The sequence below is a fragment of the Cynocephalus volans genome, chromosome 2, assembly GCF_027409185.1.
Source record: "Cynocephalus volans isolate mCynVol1 chromosome 2, mCynVol1.pri, whole genome shotgun sequence".
In the NCBI taxonomy this organism is placed as follows: domain Eukaryota; kingdom Metazoa; phylum Chordata; class Mammalia; order Dermoptera; family Cynocephalidae; genus Cynocephalus; species Cynocephalus volans.
In genome coordinates this window covers 133,529,688-133,551,549 of record NC_084461.1, presented here as the reverse complement: position 1 = coordinate 133,551,549, position 21,862 = coordinate 133,529,688, and the positions used below count along the sequence as shown (strand labels likewise).

The 21,862-nt window shown below is 36.1% G+C and overlaps 1 protein-coding gene across 1 annotated transcript; it reads left to right on the top strand.

The window, feature by feature from the left end:
• The first annotated feature begins 9,986 nt into the window (after window positions 1-9,986).
• On the top strand, window positions 9,987-18,576 carry ZNF300 (zinc finger protein 300). Its single transcript, XM_063086905.1, has 4 exons — window positions 9,987-10,034; window positions 15,341-15,467; window positions 15,712-15,835; window positions 17,031-18,576. The coding sequence occupies exons 1-4, from the start codon at window positions 10,020-10,022 to the stop codon at window positions 18,574-18,576; spliced, it is 1,812 nt and encodes a 603-aa protein (XP_062942975.1). The 5' UTR covers window positions 9,987-10,019.
• The last annotated feature ends 3,286 nt before the right edge of the window (window positions 18,577-21,862 follow it).

The window sequence follows — 21,862 nt, the reverse complement described above, 5'->3', positions numbered from 1 at the left end:
TTTTATTTTTGTCTTATGGCACTGGCTAGAACTTCCAGTACATATATATTAGTAAAAGTTATGGAGTGAACGTTTTTGTCTCATTCCCGATTTTAGGGAGAAAGATCTCAGTCTTTGAACATTACATATAATGTTTGTTGTAGGTTTTTGTAAATTACCTTTATCAAGTAAAGGAAGTTTTTTTTTTCTTTTTTTATTCTCGGTTTACTGAGGGATTTTTTTTTTTTTTAAATCAGGACTAGATGTTCAAATGCTTTTTCTATATCCAATGAGATAATCACAAAGATTTTTTTGTTTGTATTTTGTTAATATGGTGAAGTAGATTGAAGGATTTTCTAATGTTAAGTGATACTTGCATTACTGGTGTAAAACCCACTTGGTTATGATGTCTTTTCTTTTTATATGTTGCTGGATTTGATTTGGTAAAATTTTAAAAATATTTGTGTGTTTGCTCATGATGGATAATGAACGTGTAGTTTTCTCTTCAGATGTCTTCATTAGATTTTGATATCAGAGTAACGCTGGCCTCATAGCATGACTTGAGAAGTATTTTCTTCTCTTTAATTTTCTGAAAGAACTTATGTAGAATTGGTATTTCTTCTTTAAATGTTTGGTATCATTTATCAGTAAAGCTGTCTGGACCTGGAGTTTTCTTTGTGATAAGGTTTTTAACTACAAATTCAGTTTCTTTAATTGATACAGGGCTCTTCAGGTTATCTATTTCTTCTTGAGTGAACTTTGGTAGTTTGTGTCTTTCTGTGAATTTGTCCATTTCATCTAAGTTGTCTAACATATTGGCATTTAGCTGTATTCTCTTATTTTCCATTGGCTATCTGTAAAATCTGTAGTGATGTCACCTTTTTATTCTTGATACTGGTGATGTGTGCTTTTTCTCCTTTCTTCCTTATCATTCTCTTCAGAGGTTTTCCAATATTATTATATTCTGAAAGAATACACTTTTGATTTTCTTTATTTTTCCTTTGTTTTTCTGCTTTCTATTTCACTGGATTTTAGGTTGATATTTATTTTTTCCTTCCTTTTACTTAATTTATTTTATTATTTTTCTAGTTTTTTTAAGTGGACGCTAGGTCATTGACTTGAGATATTTCTTCTCTTAAAATACAGACTTTTAGTGCCATAGTTCGCTCTAAAAGCTGCTTTTGTGACATTCCATTAATCTTCTATATTGTTTTTACATTTGAATTAAGTCCAAAATATTTTCTAATTTCCCTTTAGATAGTGTATGAGTACTTGGATAATACAGCCATTTTGCAATAGTGCAACTTTAAGTACAGTATTCATCTGCCATAACAAAAATACCACAGACTGTGTGGCTTAACCACCAAAAATGTATTTTCTCACAGTTCTGGAGGCTGGAAGGTCCAAGGTCAAGGTCTGGAAGGGTTTGGACTCTGGTAAGATCTCTCTTCCTGACTTGCAGACAGTTGCCACTGTCTGTGTACTCACATGGGCAGAGAGAGACAGAATCAGCTCTCTGGTGTCTCTGCCTATAAAGATACTAATTCTATCTGTTCAGGGACCCACGCTTATGACCTAATTTATCTTAATTACCTCAATAAAGGCCCTATCTTTAAAGTCACATTGGAAGTTTAGCCTTCAACATATGAGTTTGGGGGAACACAAACATTTAGTCTATGACAAGTACATATTACTGACTCTTCATAGTTCTTGCAGATTTATGACTCTACATTGCAACAACAGCCGGTGAAAATTATCAAAGAAAACTACTTTTAAAAAGGCATCATTCAGATATAGCTTAATTTGACCAACTCCACATCTAAGTTTAGATGTGTAGTATGACTTGTATATATCCAATGTAAGCCATATCCAATATATTACATGATCAATTTTCTAAAATAAGATTTTGGGACAATAATATCAAGATAAGGTAAAAAAAATTATGAAAGATTGAAATTCTTATTACTATCCGTGGGTATTCTCTTGATAGTAGAGGATAGCCTTTTAGAAATAAGTTACAAAGAAAAATGAAAAAGAAAAAAATCTCTCGTATAACAATTTTAATACACGTTCTACAATATATGTAATTTGCCATCAATCACCATTTGTATACACTACTTCTAACTTACTTGACCATTTATATCAATATCTGCTTCCCTGATCATCTAATCAATCACTAACCTCTTTAATACCTCCTATCATCAGGTTGTGAGGCTCTCTGGTACTAACATAGCCATTGCTATTCTTTTCAAACACTCAGAATGCTTCTCTAATTTTCCCTTCATTGTCTGTGTTTTCGTTTTTCTTGCCATTATTGTCAGAAACTTCAGATAATCAATTGTGACATCACCATCAGTAAAATACGATTAATATTTTGCATCAAACTCACTACTGTTTTTGATTGTTCTCTTGCTACGGACCCATCATCTTCCTTGTCAAATAGAGAAAAACCTTTTAATTCTGCAACCTGCTCTTCAATCCAATCTATCAATTTTTCCTTTTTTGGATCATGCTTTTGTTGTTAGATCTAAGAAGATTTTATCTAGCCCACATCCCGAAGATTTTCTCCCATTTTTTCCTGTTTTATTGTTTTACATTTAACTTATGATCCAATTGGAGTTCATTATTGTATACAATGTGAGGTTTAGACTTAGTTTTTTGTCTTTTGCCTACAGATGTCCAATTACTCCAGAACAATTTGTTGAGAAGGCTACTGTTCTTGATCACATTGCTTTTTCCCATCTGTCAAAAATTATTTAAGCATATCTGTGTGATTTGTTTCTGGCTGTCTATTTTGTTCCCTTGATGCATAATGTCTTGATAACGGTCAATATATAGTAAGCCTCAATATCTGTTAGTGTTATTTCTCCCACCTTATTCTTCATTGTCAAGATCGTTTTATAGCATTACTACCTGGTAGTGTGATTCCTCTCACTTTATTTTTCATTGTCAAGATTGTTTTAAGTATTCTAGAACATTTGTCTTTCCATATAAATTCTACATAGTCTTGTTTAAATATACAGAAAACTTGCTGTGATTTTTATAAAAGATTGCATTAAACCTGTACACCAATTTAGTGAAAACTGACATCTTACTATGTCGAGTCTTCAAATCAATGGAAATGGTTTGTTGCTCTGTTTATTTCAACAACATTTTACAATTTTCTTTTTAAAGATCCTGTGCATGCTTTGTTAAGTGTATACCTAAGTATTTTTATTTCTTTGGGGTAATTGAAAGTAATATGTTTTTATTTCAGTTTCCACATGTTCATTATTAGTATATAGAAATGTGATTGATTTTTATGTGTTTTGATGTTTATCCTGTGACCTTGATGAACTCATTTAATAGTTCTAGGCATTTTTTTTTTTTTGGTATAGTAAGTCTTTTAAATTATTTTATTTCTAATTGACATAATAATTGTGTATATGTATGGACTACAATGTGATATTTTGATATTTGTATGCATTGTGAAATGATTATTTCAAGCTAATTAGCATATTCATCACCTCACCTACATATCTTTTTTTTTCCTGGTGAGAATATTTAAAATCTACTCTTTTTATCAATTTTGAGATATAGTTTTATTATTAGCTACAGTCATCGTGCTGTGCAATAGATCACTAAAGCTTATTCCTTTTGTCTAACTGAAAGTTTGTGCCCTTCGATTAACATCTCCCCTTTCTCAATCCCTTCTCCCCCCCAGCCACAGGTAACCACCAGTTTACTCTCTAGTTCTATGAGTTTGACTTTTTAAGATACCACATGTATTAGTCCATTTCTGTTGCTTATAACAAAATACCTAGAACTGGGTAATTTGTAAGAAAATGAAATTTATTGCTTACAGTTTCAGAGGCCAGGAAGTCCAAGGAACACTTATGGTGAGGGCTTTCTTTGGTGGTGACTTCAGTGACACATGGCATCACATAGTAATATGGCAGAGGCAGAGAGAGAGCACTAACTCCTCATTCCTTCTCCTTTTAAAGCCATCAGAACCTTGCCCATGTGTGGGGAAAATAGAATAATGTAGTCAGACTCCCTTGACATTTCTTGTAAACAAGTTGTGTGTGGGTGGAGTTAGTGGCATGTGCACCAATGTATCTTTCTAGTTTATTGCTATTGTGTGTTCTTGAGTTTGTGAAGCAGGCTGGTGGCAGAGCTCACGTCTAAAAATAGAGCATGTTTACTCTGCTGGCAGCTGCTCAGTTTCAGTTTTCCTTTGGACTTTGCCAGTAACAGTTGAGTTCTGAGTTTCTCTTGGTACTGCCTAGCTCTAGATGTGTGTGTGCTGAATAAAGACTATTACTACTTCAACCAAGGCTCCAAGGACCTTTTTGCCAGTTACCTAGCTCATAGACCTGCATGTGAAGGGTTTGTGAATGGGCTCCAGGGGTCTGTGAGCTCCAGACCCTAGCTCTAGCTCTACCCCATGACCCCTATGAAACCATTAACTTATTAATCCATTTACTAGAACATGGTCCTCACAATCTAATCACCTCTTCAGGGCCCCACCTTTCAATTATCATAATAGGATAATTGCAGCCAGCAGTGCAATATCATATAGCAAGAGGAAGCAAGGGGTGGGGGAGGTGCCGGGCCCTTTAAACAACTGACTTTCACTGGAACAGAGGGAGAACTCACTCACTACCACCCCCCCCACCCCAGGGTATTAATCTATTTGTGAGAGATCCACCCAAACAGCTCTCAACACTGTCACATTGAGGATCAGATTTCAACATGAGCTTTGAGGGGACAACATACCCAAAGTCTATCATATGGTACGTGTCTTTTTGTGCCTGGCTTATTTCACTTAACATAATGTCTTCCAAGTTCATCCATGTTATCACAGATGACAGAATTTCCTTCTTTTTAAAGGCTGTATAGTATTCCATTGTGTATATATACCATATTTTCTTTATCCATTTATTCGCTGATGGACACTTACATTGCTTCATATCTTGTCTATTGTGAATAAAGCTGCAATGAACATGCTAGTGCAGCTATCTCTTAGACATAATGATTTCAATTTTTTGTATATATACATAGTACTGAGATTGCTGGATCATATGGTAGTTCTATTTTTAATTTCTTGAGGAACCTTCCTACGGTTTTCTATAGTGGCTGTACTAATTTACAATCTCACCAACTAGTGTACAAGGGTTGCCTTTTCTCCACATCCTCACTGGCACTTGTTACCTTTTGTCTTTTTGACAATGGCAGTCCTAGTAGGTTTGAGGTGATATCTCATTGTGGTTGTAATTTGCATTTCCCTGATGATTAGTGATGTTGAACATTTTTTCATTTATCTATTGGCCATTCATATGTCTTTTTTAAGAAAAGTCTGTTCAGGTCCTTTTCCCATTCTTTAATTGGGTTGTTTACTTGCTATTGAGTTGTGTGAGCTGCCATACATTTTGAGTATTAACCCCTTATCACATATATGGCTTGCAAAATTGTCTGCCAGTCAATGGGTTGTCTCTTCACTCTGTTAATTGGTTCCTTTGCTGTGCAGATGCTTTTTAGTTTTATGTATTCTCACTTGTCTATTTTGTTTTTGTTGCCTATGCTTCTGAGGTCATATATAAGAAACCATTGCCCATACCAGAGTCATGGAGCTTATCCCCCCCCTTTTTTTCCTAATAATTTTACAGTTTGAGGTCTTACATTTAAGCTTTAATTCATCTTGAGTTTGTTTTTGCAGGTGGTGTGAGATAAGGGTTCAATTTCATTTAGTTTTCCAAAACCGTTTACTAAACAGACTGTCCTTCTCCCGTTGTATGTTCTTGTCATCTTTATTGCAAATCAGTTGACAATAAATGTGTGCATTTATTTCTAGGCTCTCTATCCTTTTCCCTTGGTCTATGTGTCTGTTTTCATGCCAGTACCATGGATTTTGATTACTGTAGCTTGTAATATATTTTGAAATAAAGCCAATGTGATGCCTCCAGCTTTGTTGTTCTGGCTCTGCATTGGCTATTTGGGGTCTTTCGTGGTTCCAATTTACAATTTTAGAATTTTTTTAGAATTCTAGAATTTTAGAATTTTTTATGTCTGTGAAAAATGACATTGGAATTTTGATAGGAATTGCATTGAATCTATAGATCACATTGGGTAGTATAGACATTTTAACAGTATTAATTTTCCAATTCATCTACTTCCTGTCTACTAGTGTCATCTTCAATATCTCTCATCAATGTTGTATAGTTTTCACTATACAGGTCTTACACATCTTGGCTAAATTCACTCCTATTATTTTACTTTCAATATTATTGTAAATGGGATTGTTTTCTTAATTTCTTTTTGCGTACTTTGTTGTTAGTGTATAGAAATACTACTGATTTTTGTATGTTGATTTTGTACCCTGCAACTTAACTGAATTCATTTTTAACTTCTAACAGGTTTCTTTGGTGGGGTTTTTAGGATTTTCTATATATGAAATCATATTGTCAGCACACAGAAGTAATTTCACTTTTTCCTTTCCTTTCCAATATGGATATATTTTATTTCTTTTTCTTGCCTAATCGCTGACGGGACTTCTAGTACCATGTTGAATAGAAATGGAGAGAGAGACAGCATGCTTGACTTGCTCCTAAACTTAGATGAAAAGCTTTCACTCTTTCAGCCTTGAGTATGAGGCTAGCTATGGGCTTGTCCTATAGTTTTTATTTTGTTGAGGCTTATTCCTCCCAGACCCAATGTGTTCAGAGTTTTTATAATGAAAGGATGTTCAATTTTGTCAAATGCTTTTTCTGCATCTATTGAGATGACCATGTGGTTTTTGTCCTCCATTCTCTTATTATGGTGTATCACATTGATTGATTTGCATATGTTGAACTATCCTTACATACCAGGAATAAATCCCACTTGGTCATGATGGATGATCCTTTTAATGTACTGTTGAATTCTGTTTGCTAGAATTTTTTTGAGGGTTTTTGCTTCTATGTTACCACAAACATTGGCCTGTAATTTTTTTTTTTCTTCTTTTAGCTTCCTTATCTGGTTTGGGGAGCAGGGAAATGCTGGCCTCAGAAAATGAGTATGGAAGTGTCCCTTCTCTTCAGAGTTTTGGAAGCGTTTTTCCACCTGCACACCCTCACCTCGTGTCCTCCCCCCTCACAAAGTTCCTGGTAATCCTTCTTACTCCTATTAAAAAAACCTTTTTCTGTTTGATTTTGAGATGCCTGCAGATTTCTCAGATTGGAGCGTTCTTGCTATTGCAAGTCTTTCTGAATAAAGTCTCTCTTTTCCTTATCTAAGCCCATATTTGTTTTTATTTGACCTGAGAAATAAAATCGCTAAATGTAAAATTGCTTATTTAATTATATGCCCAAAATTACACACATGAAACATCAGTTTAACATGGATTTTTCAAAAAATCTATAGGTCAACAGGTTAACAATTTTAGTATTCTCTTTCTGCAGCAAAGGTTTTGTATCTCTGGTTCATTTTTTCTTTAATCATGTGATTTTTTTCCCCTCTTTCTGGTATCTAACCTCTTCTTCATCTCACCCTCTTCTCCTTTCCCCGTTTTTTCAGTGTCCCTTTTCTGTGTCTCAGTCTCTCTCCGTCTCCTGTGCTCTGTCTCTTAGTTTCCTGCCTCTGTTCCTGTCTCCCATTTCTTCTTCTATATAAGCCTCTCCTTTGTTTCCATGATCCCCGTTTTCTCTTCGTCTCTGATTCTCTGCTTCTCGTTGTTCCTCTCTGTTCCTCATTCTCCTCTTCCCTGTCAGTTTCTCTCTTTTTCCTTAGTCGGCCGCTGCAACTAATTACTGCAGTTGCAATTTCCCCTAGAAGAATTTCTTATCATTGTTATTAGCATAACTAGAATTCATTATTATTGTTTGTCCCCTCTCCGCCCCCCAGATTTTGGCCCCTTTCTCCCGCAATGGACTCTCCCAGGAGCGGGCCACACCACACCAAGTCTTCTTTCCCTCTCAGCCGGTCGAATCTCCCGGTATATAGGGCTGCCATTTACAAACAGGTTTGTGTAGAATCGCTTACAAAAATATTGTATCATTCCAAATTCTTCCTTTTTCACAAAATTCATCCTTCCAATAGAGAACGGTGTCATTAGTTTCATTCCTTGCCCAATCACCCTGTAAGATCTCTCTGCAAAAGTTTGCAGCTCACTGCTTTGTATCGTGGTCCTCCCCTTCCTTCTCTGCCTCGGTGGTACATCCCAATCTCAACTCGGGACAAGTCGAATCCCTCCGCTTGTACGGAATCGACTGGGCTCTTAAGATGGCGGCTCCTATACAGAAACTGCGCATGGGAGCAGCCATATTGCCTCCTGAACAAAGCCGCCGAAGACGCGGAATGGCAAACCCGCCCAGCACCACACAGCGCAAGCTCGGGGGTCCGCACTTTCCTCAGACAGGAAGCGGGAGAGTTCGCCAATATGGATGTGACATCTGTCCCCATCAAGCAGTGATGGGCGTTTCGGGACCATGGAGTCGAGAAGGGAGATATGTGCGGTGATGGGTGAGTCTGTGGGATTGGTAATGGAAGGGAAGGGGACCGTGAGGGTCAGTGACATGAGGTTTATGAAGTCACTGGTTGGGTAGGTATGTGTGATCAGTGTTGGGTTTATTTGGGAGTCAGGGATGGAGTGAGCTATGTGGTTAGTAACTGGGAAATGATGAAGTGATGGGATGTCTATGGGGTCAGGAATGGCGTGTAGGTGGACTACTGGTGGGGATAACTGGGGTCAGTGATTTAGGAGGCTCTGAGGAATCAGTGATGGGGGCAGTGGACTAAATAATGGGTAGTTCATGTAGCCAGCGATGTGATGGACTTTCAGTAGGGTATGTGCTTGCTAGGCCCAAGGATTCAGAGATGGGAGGGGACATTAATGGAGTCAGGGCGTCATGTTGGTCAGCCGCAATTTACTGGGAAAACCTTTTGCTTTAAGTTTTCACGGGTCATAGGCAACCGTTGAGTTCTTAATGGTCAAGCTTCTTCTCACCTCTTTTTTCAGTCCACCATTGCCCCCTTAGCTTGGTGCTCCCCTCAAAAGTGATCATTTAAAAACAATATCAAACAAATCCAAAGGGATACGATTTTTATGAAAAGTATGATATCAGCCCTACTCTTTCTGAGTTCATTGAAATCGTGTTATATTTTATTCCAGAAACATATTATTGAGCATCGGCTGAGTGTCCAGAGATGAGTATGACCATTTCTCTTGTTTCCTTCCAGATCTGTTTTGATAAAGTATGGGATACCCCATATAAAACAGTCTTCCTGTCATGGGAGCCCCCACTTCCTCTGAACCAGTTCAGCCCTGTCTGTTTGACTCTTCCTGGGACTGAGAAAACTTTATCAGGTGTGTGGCTTCCTGCATTGTTGTATATTCCCTTTTACCAGTGGTTCCAATCTATCACCATTTTTGTATGTAGAAAACAGCGCTGTTTGAAAATTAGCAATAAAAATTTAAACAGAAAACTTCTTAAAATTAACATTTTAGTACATGAATACTCATTTGGCTGGAGAGTTTGCTGAGTTGGGGGGGAGGGATATTAGAGAGCTCTTAGGAGATTATTAGAATTCAGCTGCTGGTTCTTTCTGGGGAATGAGGAAATGCATTCCTCAGTCTTCTGTTTTATCATTCCCATTCTTATTGCCAGGAAACTCCATCCACAGTTAAAGCTTTATATTTATATATCGATCTACGATTATTATCTTATAATAATGTTCTACAAATAGAATTGCTGATTCCCAGTGGAAACAAGTTGTTAGTGAATCAACTGGAAACATATCTTCACATCTATCCAATTAAAAAACTTTGTCCAAGGTCTGTGTGATCATGTTATAGGCATAAGAGGTGTAAACGTTCATGCCTTCTCCACATGGTGTTTGCTAACACTTCTGAACAGCTTAAACAACCTTTTCCCATAGGGTGGCCCGTTATCCCCCTGACTTCTGATGGTTGTTTCTAGACTGGCAAGTGTAGAAGGTGTACTCTGGGTTTGGGCTGTGAATACTTGATTCTGATCACTAGTTTTACTTTTTCAGGTATCTGCCCTTTTGGAAGAGAGCAGGAAATGATGAAGTCCCAGGTAAGTTAGTCTTTTAAAAAATTTCCCCCTTGGTTTTCCATACAATGAAATGGAAAGTACATATAGCTAAAATTGGAATAGGGAAAAGATAGCAAAAGTAAAGATCAAGATCTAGAAAGAGTTACTTGGTAGTATGTAGAAAACCTTGCTTGAAACTGTTTTTATAAATTGATGTACCAATTTTTCTGATCTTTCTTGCAGATATCATGAGTTACATGATTAGTATTCCCCTAAAGAGAAAGCAAATAAATTTCCCATGGGAGGAAAATATTTCTCGCCATCTAAGACTAAAAATAACTTCCTTTTTAGGCCTTTCTCTAGGTGATGGAGTGCACGGCATTCTCACCTACATTACTTCGGTAAATGCAATCGTAGATTTCTTATGGTTGTGTCTTAAAGTTATCTTTTTTAGTGGGAAGGTATCAAAATGTCTTGGCCAAACTCCTTAAACTTTATTCTTTAGAGCAGTGGTTGGCAAACTGTTACCCATGGGCCAAATCCAGTTCTCCAACTGTTTTTATAAACAGTTTTATTGGAGCACAGCCATGCCATCATTTGTTTACGTATTGTCTATGGCTGTTTTTGAGCTACAATGGCAGAGCTGAGTGGTTACAACACAGATCGTATGACCAGCAATGCTAAAAATGCAGTTTAACCAAAAAAGTTTATTTACCCCTGCCTTGGAGGAGCAAATTGATTACATAGGTTTCCTGTAATCCAGCTTTATCCAGAGATAAAATCTAGATAATTTAGAAGGATAGGCACATTTCAAATGGTCTTCAAAAATATACATTTCTCTCAAAAAGAAGTTCTTAAATTATATTTACCTGGGAAAGCTTTGGAGGGCAAAGTTCCCTAATGCTCATATCCTTTGCTATGATTTCTGAATTTGTAGGATTACTCTCCAATTCAAGGCTGTTCCTTCTCTGCTCTTCCATTTTTATTTATTTATTTATTTATTTTTAGATCAATATACAAAAATTGTTTTTCTATGCATTTGCCATGAACAATCCAAAAATAAAATTAAGAAAACAATTTGCAATATTATGAAAAACAGTAAAATATTTAGGAATAAATTTAACAAAAGATGTGCAAAATTTGTACTATGAAAGCTATAGAACATTGTTGAAAGAAATGAAAGAAGACCTATAAAGTTGGAAAAACACTCCATGTTCAAGGATTGGAAGACTTAATATTGTTAAATGACAATATTCCCCAAATTGATCTACAAATACAACACGATCCCTATCATAATCCCAGCTGGCTTCTTTGTAGAAATTGACAAACTGATTCTAAAATTCACATGTAATTTCAAGAGTTGCAGAATAGCTAAAACAATCTTGAAGAACATAAGACATATAGACCAATGGAATAGAACTGAGAATCTAGAAATAAACCCATGCATCTGCGGTCAGCTGATTTTTGACGAGGGTGCCAAGACCATTCAATAAGGAAAGAATAGTCTTTTCAACAAATGATGCTCCGTAGCCATATGGAAAAGAATGAAGATGGACCCTTAACTGCTCTTCCATTTCTAAAAGTCTGTACTTTTTTTCTCTCTGCCGACATTTGCTACATGCATGGTATAAACATTTAAAACTATATAAAAAGTTGAAAATTAAAAATGAAGAGACCTTTTAACTTAAACTCTCCTCCTTCTGAGATAATCAGTGTTAACAATTTGTTTCTAACCTTTCAAACCTTTTTTGTTATGAGTATAACTGCCATTAAGTGTGTATATGTGAAAGTACAAGTGTGTGAGAATGTTTCTTATTTTCTTGGGCTTTTTTGTTTTTGGAGGGTTTTTTTGAAAAATAACGTTATAGTAATGATTTTGTTCTGCAACCTGATTTTTAACTTACTGTCCAGTTTAAAGGTTTTTGAATATCTTCCCATGTCCGTACATAGAATTCTCCTTTACTGTTTTATCAGATGCATAATTTCCTTGTGGCCTGTTTGCCTGGGATTGTTTCCTCATCTGTTAAATGGAGATTATAATCCTCACAGGCTTGTTGTGAGAATTAAGTGACTAAAAACAATGCTTAGAACTATAACTGGGGCATGGTTTGTATTGTATGTGTTAGCTGTTATTATATCATCATCATCATTGTCAGATCTTGAAATCAGCTTTTACATTAGGAGTCCTTATGTATATTTTATAATAGAGCTTAACAACTGAGTTCTATTGCAAAGGGTAGATTTTTTTTTTTTTCTTGGATGTCAGTAGCTTTAGAGTTATGCTGTCCACTATAGTAGCTACCAGCCGCCTGTGGTTATTGAGCACTTGAAATTGGCTAGTCTGAAGTGAGATATGTTGTTAGTACATACTAGATTTTGAAGATATAGTTCTAGAAAACTCAATATGATACATGTTGAAATGATATTTTGAGTAATATATTAGAATAAATATATATTATTGAAAATAATTTTTTCAAAGTGGCTCCTAGAAAATTTAAAATTACCTATCTGGTTAGTTTTATATTTCTGTTACACAGCACTGCTGTAGACAATGGGAATGGATTTTTTTATGAGCTCAGTAAATCCAACTACCATGGCTAATTAACCAATTAAATGCTTGCTCTTTCCTATACCATCTAGAAATGAAGTCATCATTTTCACACATATCCTTCCTCCCTCTAATGCCTACCCCCTTCCATTTCTTTTATCTCTTTATTTTATTTTTTTGGCAGCTGGCCAGTAAGGGGATCTGAGCCCTTGACCGTGGTTTTATAACACTGTGCTCTAACTAACCGAGCTAACCAGCTAGCTTCTTTCATCTCTTAATGGCATTTCCATTCTTACGGCCACACAAGCTATAAAATTGTTTGTAGATGACAAAAATACAATTTTCCACCAATTATGTGACAAAATTAACAAAATTTATACTCATTTAGTATATTGAAGCATTTGAGTATATTAATAATGCAAAATCAGAATGTCTGAATGACATCATCTATGAATTTTCCTATCAGAATGAATTTCCTCTGTATTCCACATGTATTATCTTTCTCATGTTACTGTTTTTCAGATCAAAAGAATGTATTGACTAATGCATGAAAATTTTTAACTAAACATGAGTTTTAATTTATTTTATTCTCTATACTCTTCATTCATTCCTTTTTAGCAAACATTTCTTCAGTATCCAATATATCTCACGTGCACTGGCTAGCTGCTGAATATCTTGAGATTTAGGCATGGTTCTTTTCCATGGTTGTTTCCTGGGAGGCAGAGAAAAGTAGGGTAAAGAGATGTGGAAACCAACATTGACACATAGAAGCTCTGCAACAGACATGGGAGCAGGGTTCTGTTATACCAGAGAACGGGGAGCAACCAGCTTTATAAGAAGTAGGGAATAGGATTAAAAGATTAGTGAACTTTGGATCACGAAGAAAATAGGATGAGGATAGGAAGTAGCATTTGTAAAAGTATAAAAGGGCAGAGTGATTTTAGGAAGGCTGAGAATTTAAGGAGAACTGAAGCGGAGAGTGCTTCGTGGAAAGGGACGAAAGATGATATTGAAGCAATAAAACACAAAAGATCATGTTTACAATTGTCAAGGAGGCAGTTTGGGCCACAGTAGTCAAGAATCCAGGCTATTGAGTCAGAAAAAATCTTGTAAACCTGAAAGTTAAATCACTGAGAGTTAATTCACTGTGTAACCTTTCGTGAGTACTTAAGCACTGTAATCCTCGGTTTTCTCGTATGTAAAAGAGAAAATTATTAGGGTTGTCATGGACAGACTAAATGCTTAGCAGCTTGATGATGTTAGTATGGAACTTGGTGTGGTATGAGAGAAAGCTCAAGATTGAGATGACTGAGATGAGACTGATTGTGTGTGCAAGGAGGGAAACAAAGGAGGTTTTTATGCAGGGCAGTGTTGATGTTTGAAACACTATTTGTTTCCATTCTGAAAGCACTGTTTGATAGTAATGGAATATTTAGGAAAAAACCTGAAAAAGTTTAAAATAATACAAATTACTCTGTTATTAGATGAATTTCTGATATTTCAACTGTTGTGAAAATAATAGTGACATAATTAAAATAATTTTCCTTTCAGAGACATTTCATAGCTCTACACTTACCCAAGTCATTTATTTTGATGCCACATCACTACTCTGTTGTGGTTTTCTTCATGAATGTTTCCTGCACATTTCTTGTTGAGTCTGTTATTTGGGATTTTTAATTTTTTGTTGCTATTGTAACTGGTGTGTTTCATTATATTTTTAGCTGTTGGACATATAAAACAGTACTATTTGTTTTGGAAGAAGCTAAGATCTTTTTCGAATGAAATGAGGGGATTGTGTTAATCTTCAAGAACTCTGACATTCTATGATTCTCTAAATGTAGTTTTTCTCTTTTTTGATGTTGTACTTAAAAAGGCCTTCACTGTTCTATACTTATAAATAAAAATTATCCTTTGTTTTATTTTACTACTTTTATGGTCTTTGGTACTTTATAGAGTTTATAATTTTTGTTCCATCAAAACTTACTTATTTTGTTATTTAAGGTGTAAAATATGGTGTGTTAGTTTCCTAGGGCTGCCATAACAAAGTACCAGAAGCTAGGTGGCTTAAACAGCAGAAATTTATTGTCTCACAGTTCTGGAGGCCAGAAGTCTGAAATCAAGGTGTCAACAGAGTTGTTTCCTTCTGAAGATTATGAGGGAAGTGTCTGTTCCAGGCCTGTCTCCTGAGCCTATTGACATCCATCTTCTTCCTATGTCTCTTTACATCATCTTCCCTTTATGCATGTCTGTCTCTGTGTTCAAATTTCCCCTCTTGATAAATACATCAATCATATTGGATTAGGGTCCACACTAACAATCTTATATAACTGATTATGTGATCTCATATAATCATATATTCAATGATCCTGTTTCCAAGTAAAGTCACCTTATCAGGTCCTAGGGGTTAAGACTTCAAGATATAAATTTGCAGGAGATACAATTCAATCCATAACATATGCTTCAACATTATTTTCCTCATGACTATCCAACTTTTTAAATATTATTCATTGAATACATCTTCCCACTTACTTGGGTGATGCCTTTATTATTTTTTAAATTACCATATGTATCAGGTAGGCATTTGATGGTTTACCTCTTCTGACGAGATTGGGCACATGCAGGGTGGGATGGCTGTAAATTTGTTTGCTTTTTCTATTTTCCTGATCTGTCTGGTTCTTCTTGCTAAAGACAGGATTTTACATTGTTTTTCCCTAAAACTAGGTGTAGGTATAGGTTTGTATACTGTAGTAGAACTGGTGAGAATGATCACTTTAGATTGAACAGGAATATACTGTTGCAGGGGTTAGTATCATTCAAGGATGTGGCTGTGGATTTCACCCAGGAGGAGTGGCAGCAACTGGACCCTGCTCAGAGGACCCTGTACAGGGATGTGATGATGGAGAACTACAGCCACCTGGTCTCAATGGGTAAGGATGGCTTCCCTGCATGACTCAGAGTTGTCCAGTCAAGTGCCTTTCCTTATTAGTTACTGTGATTAGGTGGTTTCTGACATAGGTAATGACTTTTATGACCTTTGAACTTTTCCAAATGGAGTTTATTACTTTGCTGAGGGCTAACTGGATAACTTTATTATAGACCACCTGAAACTTCACCTTTTCTTCTTTCTTCAGTTCAGTCAATCCCAGTTCCTCTGTGATTTCCATTTAATAGGGTATCCATCCAAACCAGATGTCATCTCCAAGTTGGAACAAGGAGAAGAGCCATGGATCAAAAAGAGAGATATATCAAACTGGATCTATCCTGAAGACAATCATGCAAATGGGAGAGAAGGGAAGTGAAATATCAGTTTGTTTGTTTTGTTTTTTTGATTGCTTGGTGCATGAGGCTTATGTTTCTATCCTTATTGAAATCTCCTATTCTTTGCTCCTGTGCTGAAAATTTAGTGGGCATTAACAAATAATTCAAAGTAATGGTGAGCCTTTCAGAGGAGAGCAATTTCTTTTTCAATTCTCTCTCTTTCTCTAGTTTTAAATGCCTCTTATGAAAGGGCTTTAACGCTTTACAGACAATAGAAGGCAAAATCCTACCAGGAACATAGGTTGTACAACGGTACTTCAAAAAGTTCATGGAGAAATAGAATTAAAAGATAATACAAATGTTTCCATGAACTTTTTGAAGTACCCTTGTACTTTAGAAGACCTCCCCAGATGACTATACATGACTATACAGAACTGAAGGTCAACTACAATTGCTGTTTTAAAAGTTCAGAGAAAATTAGTCTAAAGAGATATGGCAGAATTTGAGAAGGCATTTTTCAGAGCATGCAGCTATAGCTGCTCTGAATGACGTAAGTGCTGATGAGTCTGAAGGAGGAGCGTGAAGGCAAATGGTGTGGGGGAGAGAGTATGTGAGCAAAACCTTGGAGTTAGGAAGATGTGGCTTTCCTGGGAGAACTTTGCTAGTTTTGGCACAAATACAAGATATTTTATCAGGAGTAGTGAAAGTGAGGCATGTATTCTTGGTGTGAATCTGATACTAAATCCACAGCAGGATTTTGGATTTGTCCGTTGTTTGTGTTAGTTGTTACTTAGGAAAACAGAGTAAAGAGAGTTTAAGTATTTTGAGTACAGAAGAGACCTTGTTTCTTTGGAGTAGTGGCAGGAAAATAGTTAAGTGTATATAGTAAATGGTTTGTAAGATAAATGAATTAAAAAGGTGAAAATGGTTTTTATTCAAAAAGCAGGGGAAATGGGAAGATTATAGAAGATTTAAGATTACAGGGATAAGAACCCAGACACTTTTCCGTCTCTTTCATGTCTAGTTTTTACATGACTATTTCCATTCAACATCCTTGTATATGTATGTGTTCACCTGATCATATTATATGCTGTTCTGTCTTCTGAGATGGCCTGACTCTGTCCTTGTTTTCTTAGTTCATTGGCTATGCTGGATCCATTTGTTCCACTTCTCTGCACTCTGTTAATTGTTCCTTATGACTCTTTGATTTTATCTTTTCTTCTTTTAGGCAGGAAGAATAACCTTCACAATTCCAAATCATGTATTTGGGGGACTGTTTCCTTCCATAATAAGATACCGAAAGGAGTCACAAAGGATGATTCATTGTACTCCATTTTAAAAATCTGTCAAGGTGATGACCAGCTGCAGAGATGTCAGGAAAATCAAAACAAACTCTTCAGGCAAGTCACATTCATCAGTAGCAAAACAGTGACTGAGGTGTCCAGTCATAAGTATAGTGCACTGGGAAACATATTTCAAGAGTGCATAGAATCAGATACATCAAGACAAAGACTCCATAAATATGATGCATTTACAAAGAACTTAAAACTGAATATTGACCTACCTAATTGTACTAAGAGCAATTCACAAAAAAATCTTGATGGAAATTTTGGACATGGAAAGTCATCTAGCCAGAGTGTGTCCAATTATAATCTTGAAAAAATTCACAATGGAATAATACCCTGTGGTGATAATCAGTGTGCAAATATTTTCAGAAATAAGCAATCCCTTATTCAATATCAGAATGTTGAAATGAGAGAGAAAACCTGTGTATGTATTACCTGTGGAAAAGCCTTTGCTAAGAAGTCACAACTCATTGTACATCAAAGAATTCATTCTGGAAAGAAACCATATGATTGCAGTGCATGTGGGAAAGCTTTCAGTGAGAAATTTCATCTCATTGTACATCAGAGAACTCATACTGGGGAGAAACCTTATGAATGTTCTGAATGTGGAAAAGCCTTCTCTCAGAAGTCATCCCTCATTATACATCAGAGAGTTCACACTGGGGAAAAGCCATATGAATGTAGTGAATGTGGAAAAGCCTTCTCCCAGAAATCACCCCTCATTATACATCAGAGAATTCACACTGGAGAGAAACCCTATGGATGCAGGGAGTGTGGGAAGGCCTTCTCCCAGAAGTCACAGCTTATTATACATCATAGAGCTCATACTGGAGAGAAGCCATATGAGTGTACTGAATGTGGGAAAGCCTTCTGTGAGAAGTCCCACCTCATTATACATAAAAGAATTCACACTGGTGAGAAACCCTACAAATGTGCTCAATGTGTGGAAGCCTTCAGCAGAAAGACAGAACTCATTACACATCAGTTAATTCATACTGGGGAGAAACCCTATGAATGTACTGAATGTGGGAAGACATTCTCCCGGAAGTCACAGCTCATCATACACCAGAGAACACACACTGGAGAGAAACCCTATAAATGTAGTGAATGTGGCAAAGCTTTCTGTCAGAAATCACATCTCATTGGACATCAGAGAATTCACACAGGTGAAAAACCTTATATATGTACTGAATGTGGGAAAGCCTTCTCTCAGAAGTCTCACCTTCCAGGACATAGGCGAATCCATACAGGAGAGAAACCTTACATGTGTGCTGAGTGTGGAAAGGCCTTTTCCCAGAAGTCAGACCTTGTTTTACATCAGAGAATTCATAGTGGGGAAAGACCCTATCAATGTGCTGTATGTGGGAAAGCCTTCATCCAGAAGTCACAACTGACTGTACACCAGAGAATACATATAGTGGTAAAATCATGATGATTGACCACAGAAAGGCCTTCAGTATTAGCTCAAGCCTTATTACCAGAAATCTAACTAATTGATAAGTTTGGGGATGACATCTGTTTAGATAAAATGTTACAACAGAATTTGTGTTTTTAGTGTGGTGATGCCTTTTTCAGCAAAGATGATAGAAAATAATTATATAAATGAAGGACATTTTTAACATGTCATGTAAAGCTTTTAATGTTATGAACTGGATGGTCAGTAGAACAGATTAGGTATACAGAATATTGTCAAGTTACATATTCCTTATTATACTACATAATGATAATCAGATGTCATGAAATTGCTAATATAGCTTGGCATAATTATAGCCACAGAGTAATTCTCTATAAAGGAAATGGAAGAAAGCTTGAGCAAAAAACCAAAACGAAACATCAGATTCTAGAAACTACATTATAAGAAGGAGTTTTAGCATGATCCTGAAAGCTACATGTAAAATTCTTATACAGAGATGGAAAGATGGGTTGATCAGATTCAATAAAGTTGATGTGTATGTGTTTTCCCATCTCAAGCATATAAGTTAACCTGCATCTCTGGAGGGACACAGCTTTTGAAACTGATGCATTTTGACCAGGTCTCCCCTTTATTCTTTGCAGCTGAGAACTTGGTACAGTGGCATAACTTTGGTACTGAAGCGAGAAGGTCTTGGGTTTTAATCCTGGCTCAACTACTCATACATTGTGTGACTTCAGTCAAGCCCTACTTTACCTGTCTGAATATTTTTTTCTTAACAGTAAATAAAAGTACAATGTGTGGCACATTTTCTGTTAATATTAATTCTTTTTTATCTTTCCTCTCTACCCTCCTGCAGCAGGATGCTAAGACTAATGTGTAAAAGATACATCTGAATTTGTGTTGCACTCTGGACACTCTGCTTTGTATTGCCCACCCTTATGACTGGCCCATTTTATTGTCTCTCATACTGTTGGCCTTATTCTTCCTATGTTAAAGTGACATTTAAAAAATACTTTTAATTACTGTTTTTACATATGCTTCTATAAACTGTCATGATTGCACATAAGGAACCTGCCTAATATCTCTTCAGCACCCATCTGACCCCTGCCCTGTAGCCCCAACTGTTTTCCCTAGGAACCAAGGACAGTTACATAGGAAAACTCTTGGTTTTCTACAAAGACTTGAGAACTACTGTCTCTACTTCCCTACTCCCTGTGGTTCCACCTATTCCTCCATGAGCAGCTTTAGATGAGCACCCTGCAGATGCTTGGCAAGGATGGGAGCATCTGTGGGGTAAACACAATCTCTGCATATAGTTCCTACTTGATTCCTTCACATTTTCTATTCACATATTCCCCTTCCTGCATGGCTGAACTGTCTAATGTGAAAGGGCAAGCCTCCTCTGGGAGAGGGCACACCTGAAAGGGATGTGGGAACTCAATATTTAACTTGTCAATTTTCCCTCAAAGTGATTTATATATTGTTGGGGGTAGGGAAAGAAGTTGAAATCCATAGGAACAAGCCCATTCTTAGGTATATAGAGTTAGCTAATTTTATTATTGAACAACAATGATAAAAATGCCAAGTAACATGCAGGTAGCCAGCATCTGGCTACAAAGCTGATTTTTAGCTCTGTACGGAATTAAAGCTGCTGTTATTAATCATCCTACTGATAATAAATGGCAGATATTTAATTTTCATCAATAGTTACATTGAGCTTACTCTTATGTTTTGTTTTGCATAATTCTTTATCAGACTTAACTCTGATGCTGTGTTCTTCATAATCCTTTATGAGCAGATCCTATGGTTGCTTCTTATAGTGTATCTAGCACATGATTAGTCATATGCTTCAACATTCCTCAATAAAGTTAGACCAGTGCAGTTATCCACAATATTCAATGCACTCCATATCAAAACCCCAGTATTTTTAAAGACACTTTTAAAGAATAAATTTTGATAATTTACCAGACTAAGACTTTATAAAATGATGGTAATTAAGACAATGTGGTATTCCACATGGCTAGCCAAGTAGACCAATGGTAAAAGAGAATCCAGAAACTGACAATTACCTGTAGACACTTGAATTATAACAAAGGTGGCACTCTAGAGCAGCAGGAGCAAATTCATCTGTTCAATAATGTTTCTGGCCCAGTTATCCTTATGGGTAAAACAAAAAATAAAAACAAACTTACCACGTACCATTCACAAAATCAATACCATCCAAACCTGTAACAGAGAAACATACAGCCATAGGTACAGATCAAGCAAGAAGAAAGCTTGAAAGTAACATCTATCTCAATAGGTTAGAATTTTAAAAGTTTGTATTAAGCTCCAAAAAAGTAAGAAAGACATGATAAACATATGGGAAGACAATAGAAAAAGCAAAACAAATCAAAATAGTGAGGAACAACAAAAAAAGGTTGATGGAAAAGAATAATGCAACTGGTATAAGCCCATGGTAATACAGTAAGGATAAAGAACTAGGCATAAATACCCAATATAAGCAATGAAAGGAAACAGCATCTCTTCAGAATCTGCAGAGACTTAAGAAATTTAAATGCAACTCAGTATTTAAGTAAAAGATTATGCCTATTCTATAATATCTCTTCCAGAAAATAGAAAAGGAAATCCCTTCCTGACACACTTTATGAGTTTAGCATTTCTCTGAGGCTAAAGCCAGACAGACTTTATAGGAAAAAACAATTAATGACCAATATTTCTTTGGAACATGGACACAACCAACCTTAACAGAATATCTGCAAATCAGATGCAGCAATATTTTAGAAGAAAAGAACATCATGGCCAAGCAGGGTTTAATTCAGGAATTCAAGGTTGATTTAACATACAAAACCAACTGGTATAATTTATCATATCAATATCAATAGCCTAAAACAGAATAATCATATGATCATTTAATAGATGCAGGAAAATTATTTGACAAAAATTCAACATCCATTTAGAATAAAAACTCCAAGTAAATTAGGAATACAGAGCAGCTTCCTCAAATTTTTCAAGGGCATATGTAGAAAACCTATGGTTAAGATATTTGATGGTAAAAGACTAAATGCTTACCACCAGATTGGGTAAAGGGCAAGAATATCTGCTTTGCTCTCACTATTTCTAGTTAACAACATATGAGTACTGGTGATCTTAGCCAGTGCAGTAAGGAAAACAAAAGGGGGAATGGATCTGTGGTCTAGAAAGGAAGAAAAGAGTGTCTTTATACTCAGAAGATCTAAAAAACTCTACAAAAAATTTACCTATAAGCTTGTTTTGCAAAATATTTAAATAAATGGAGAGATTT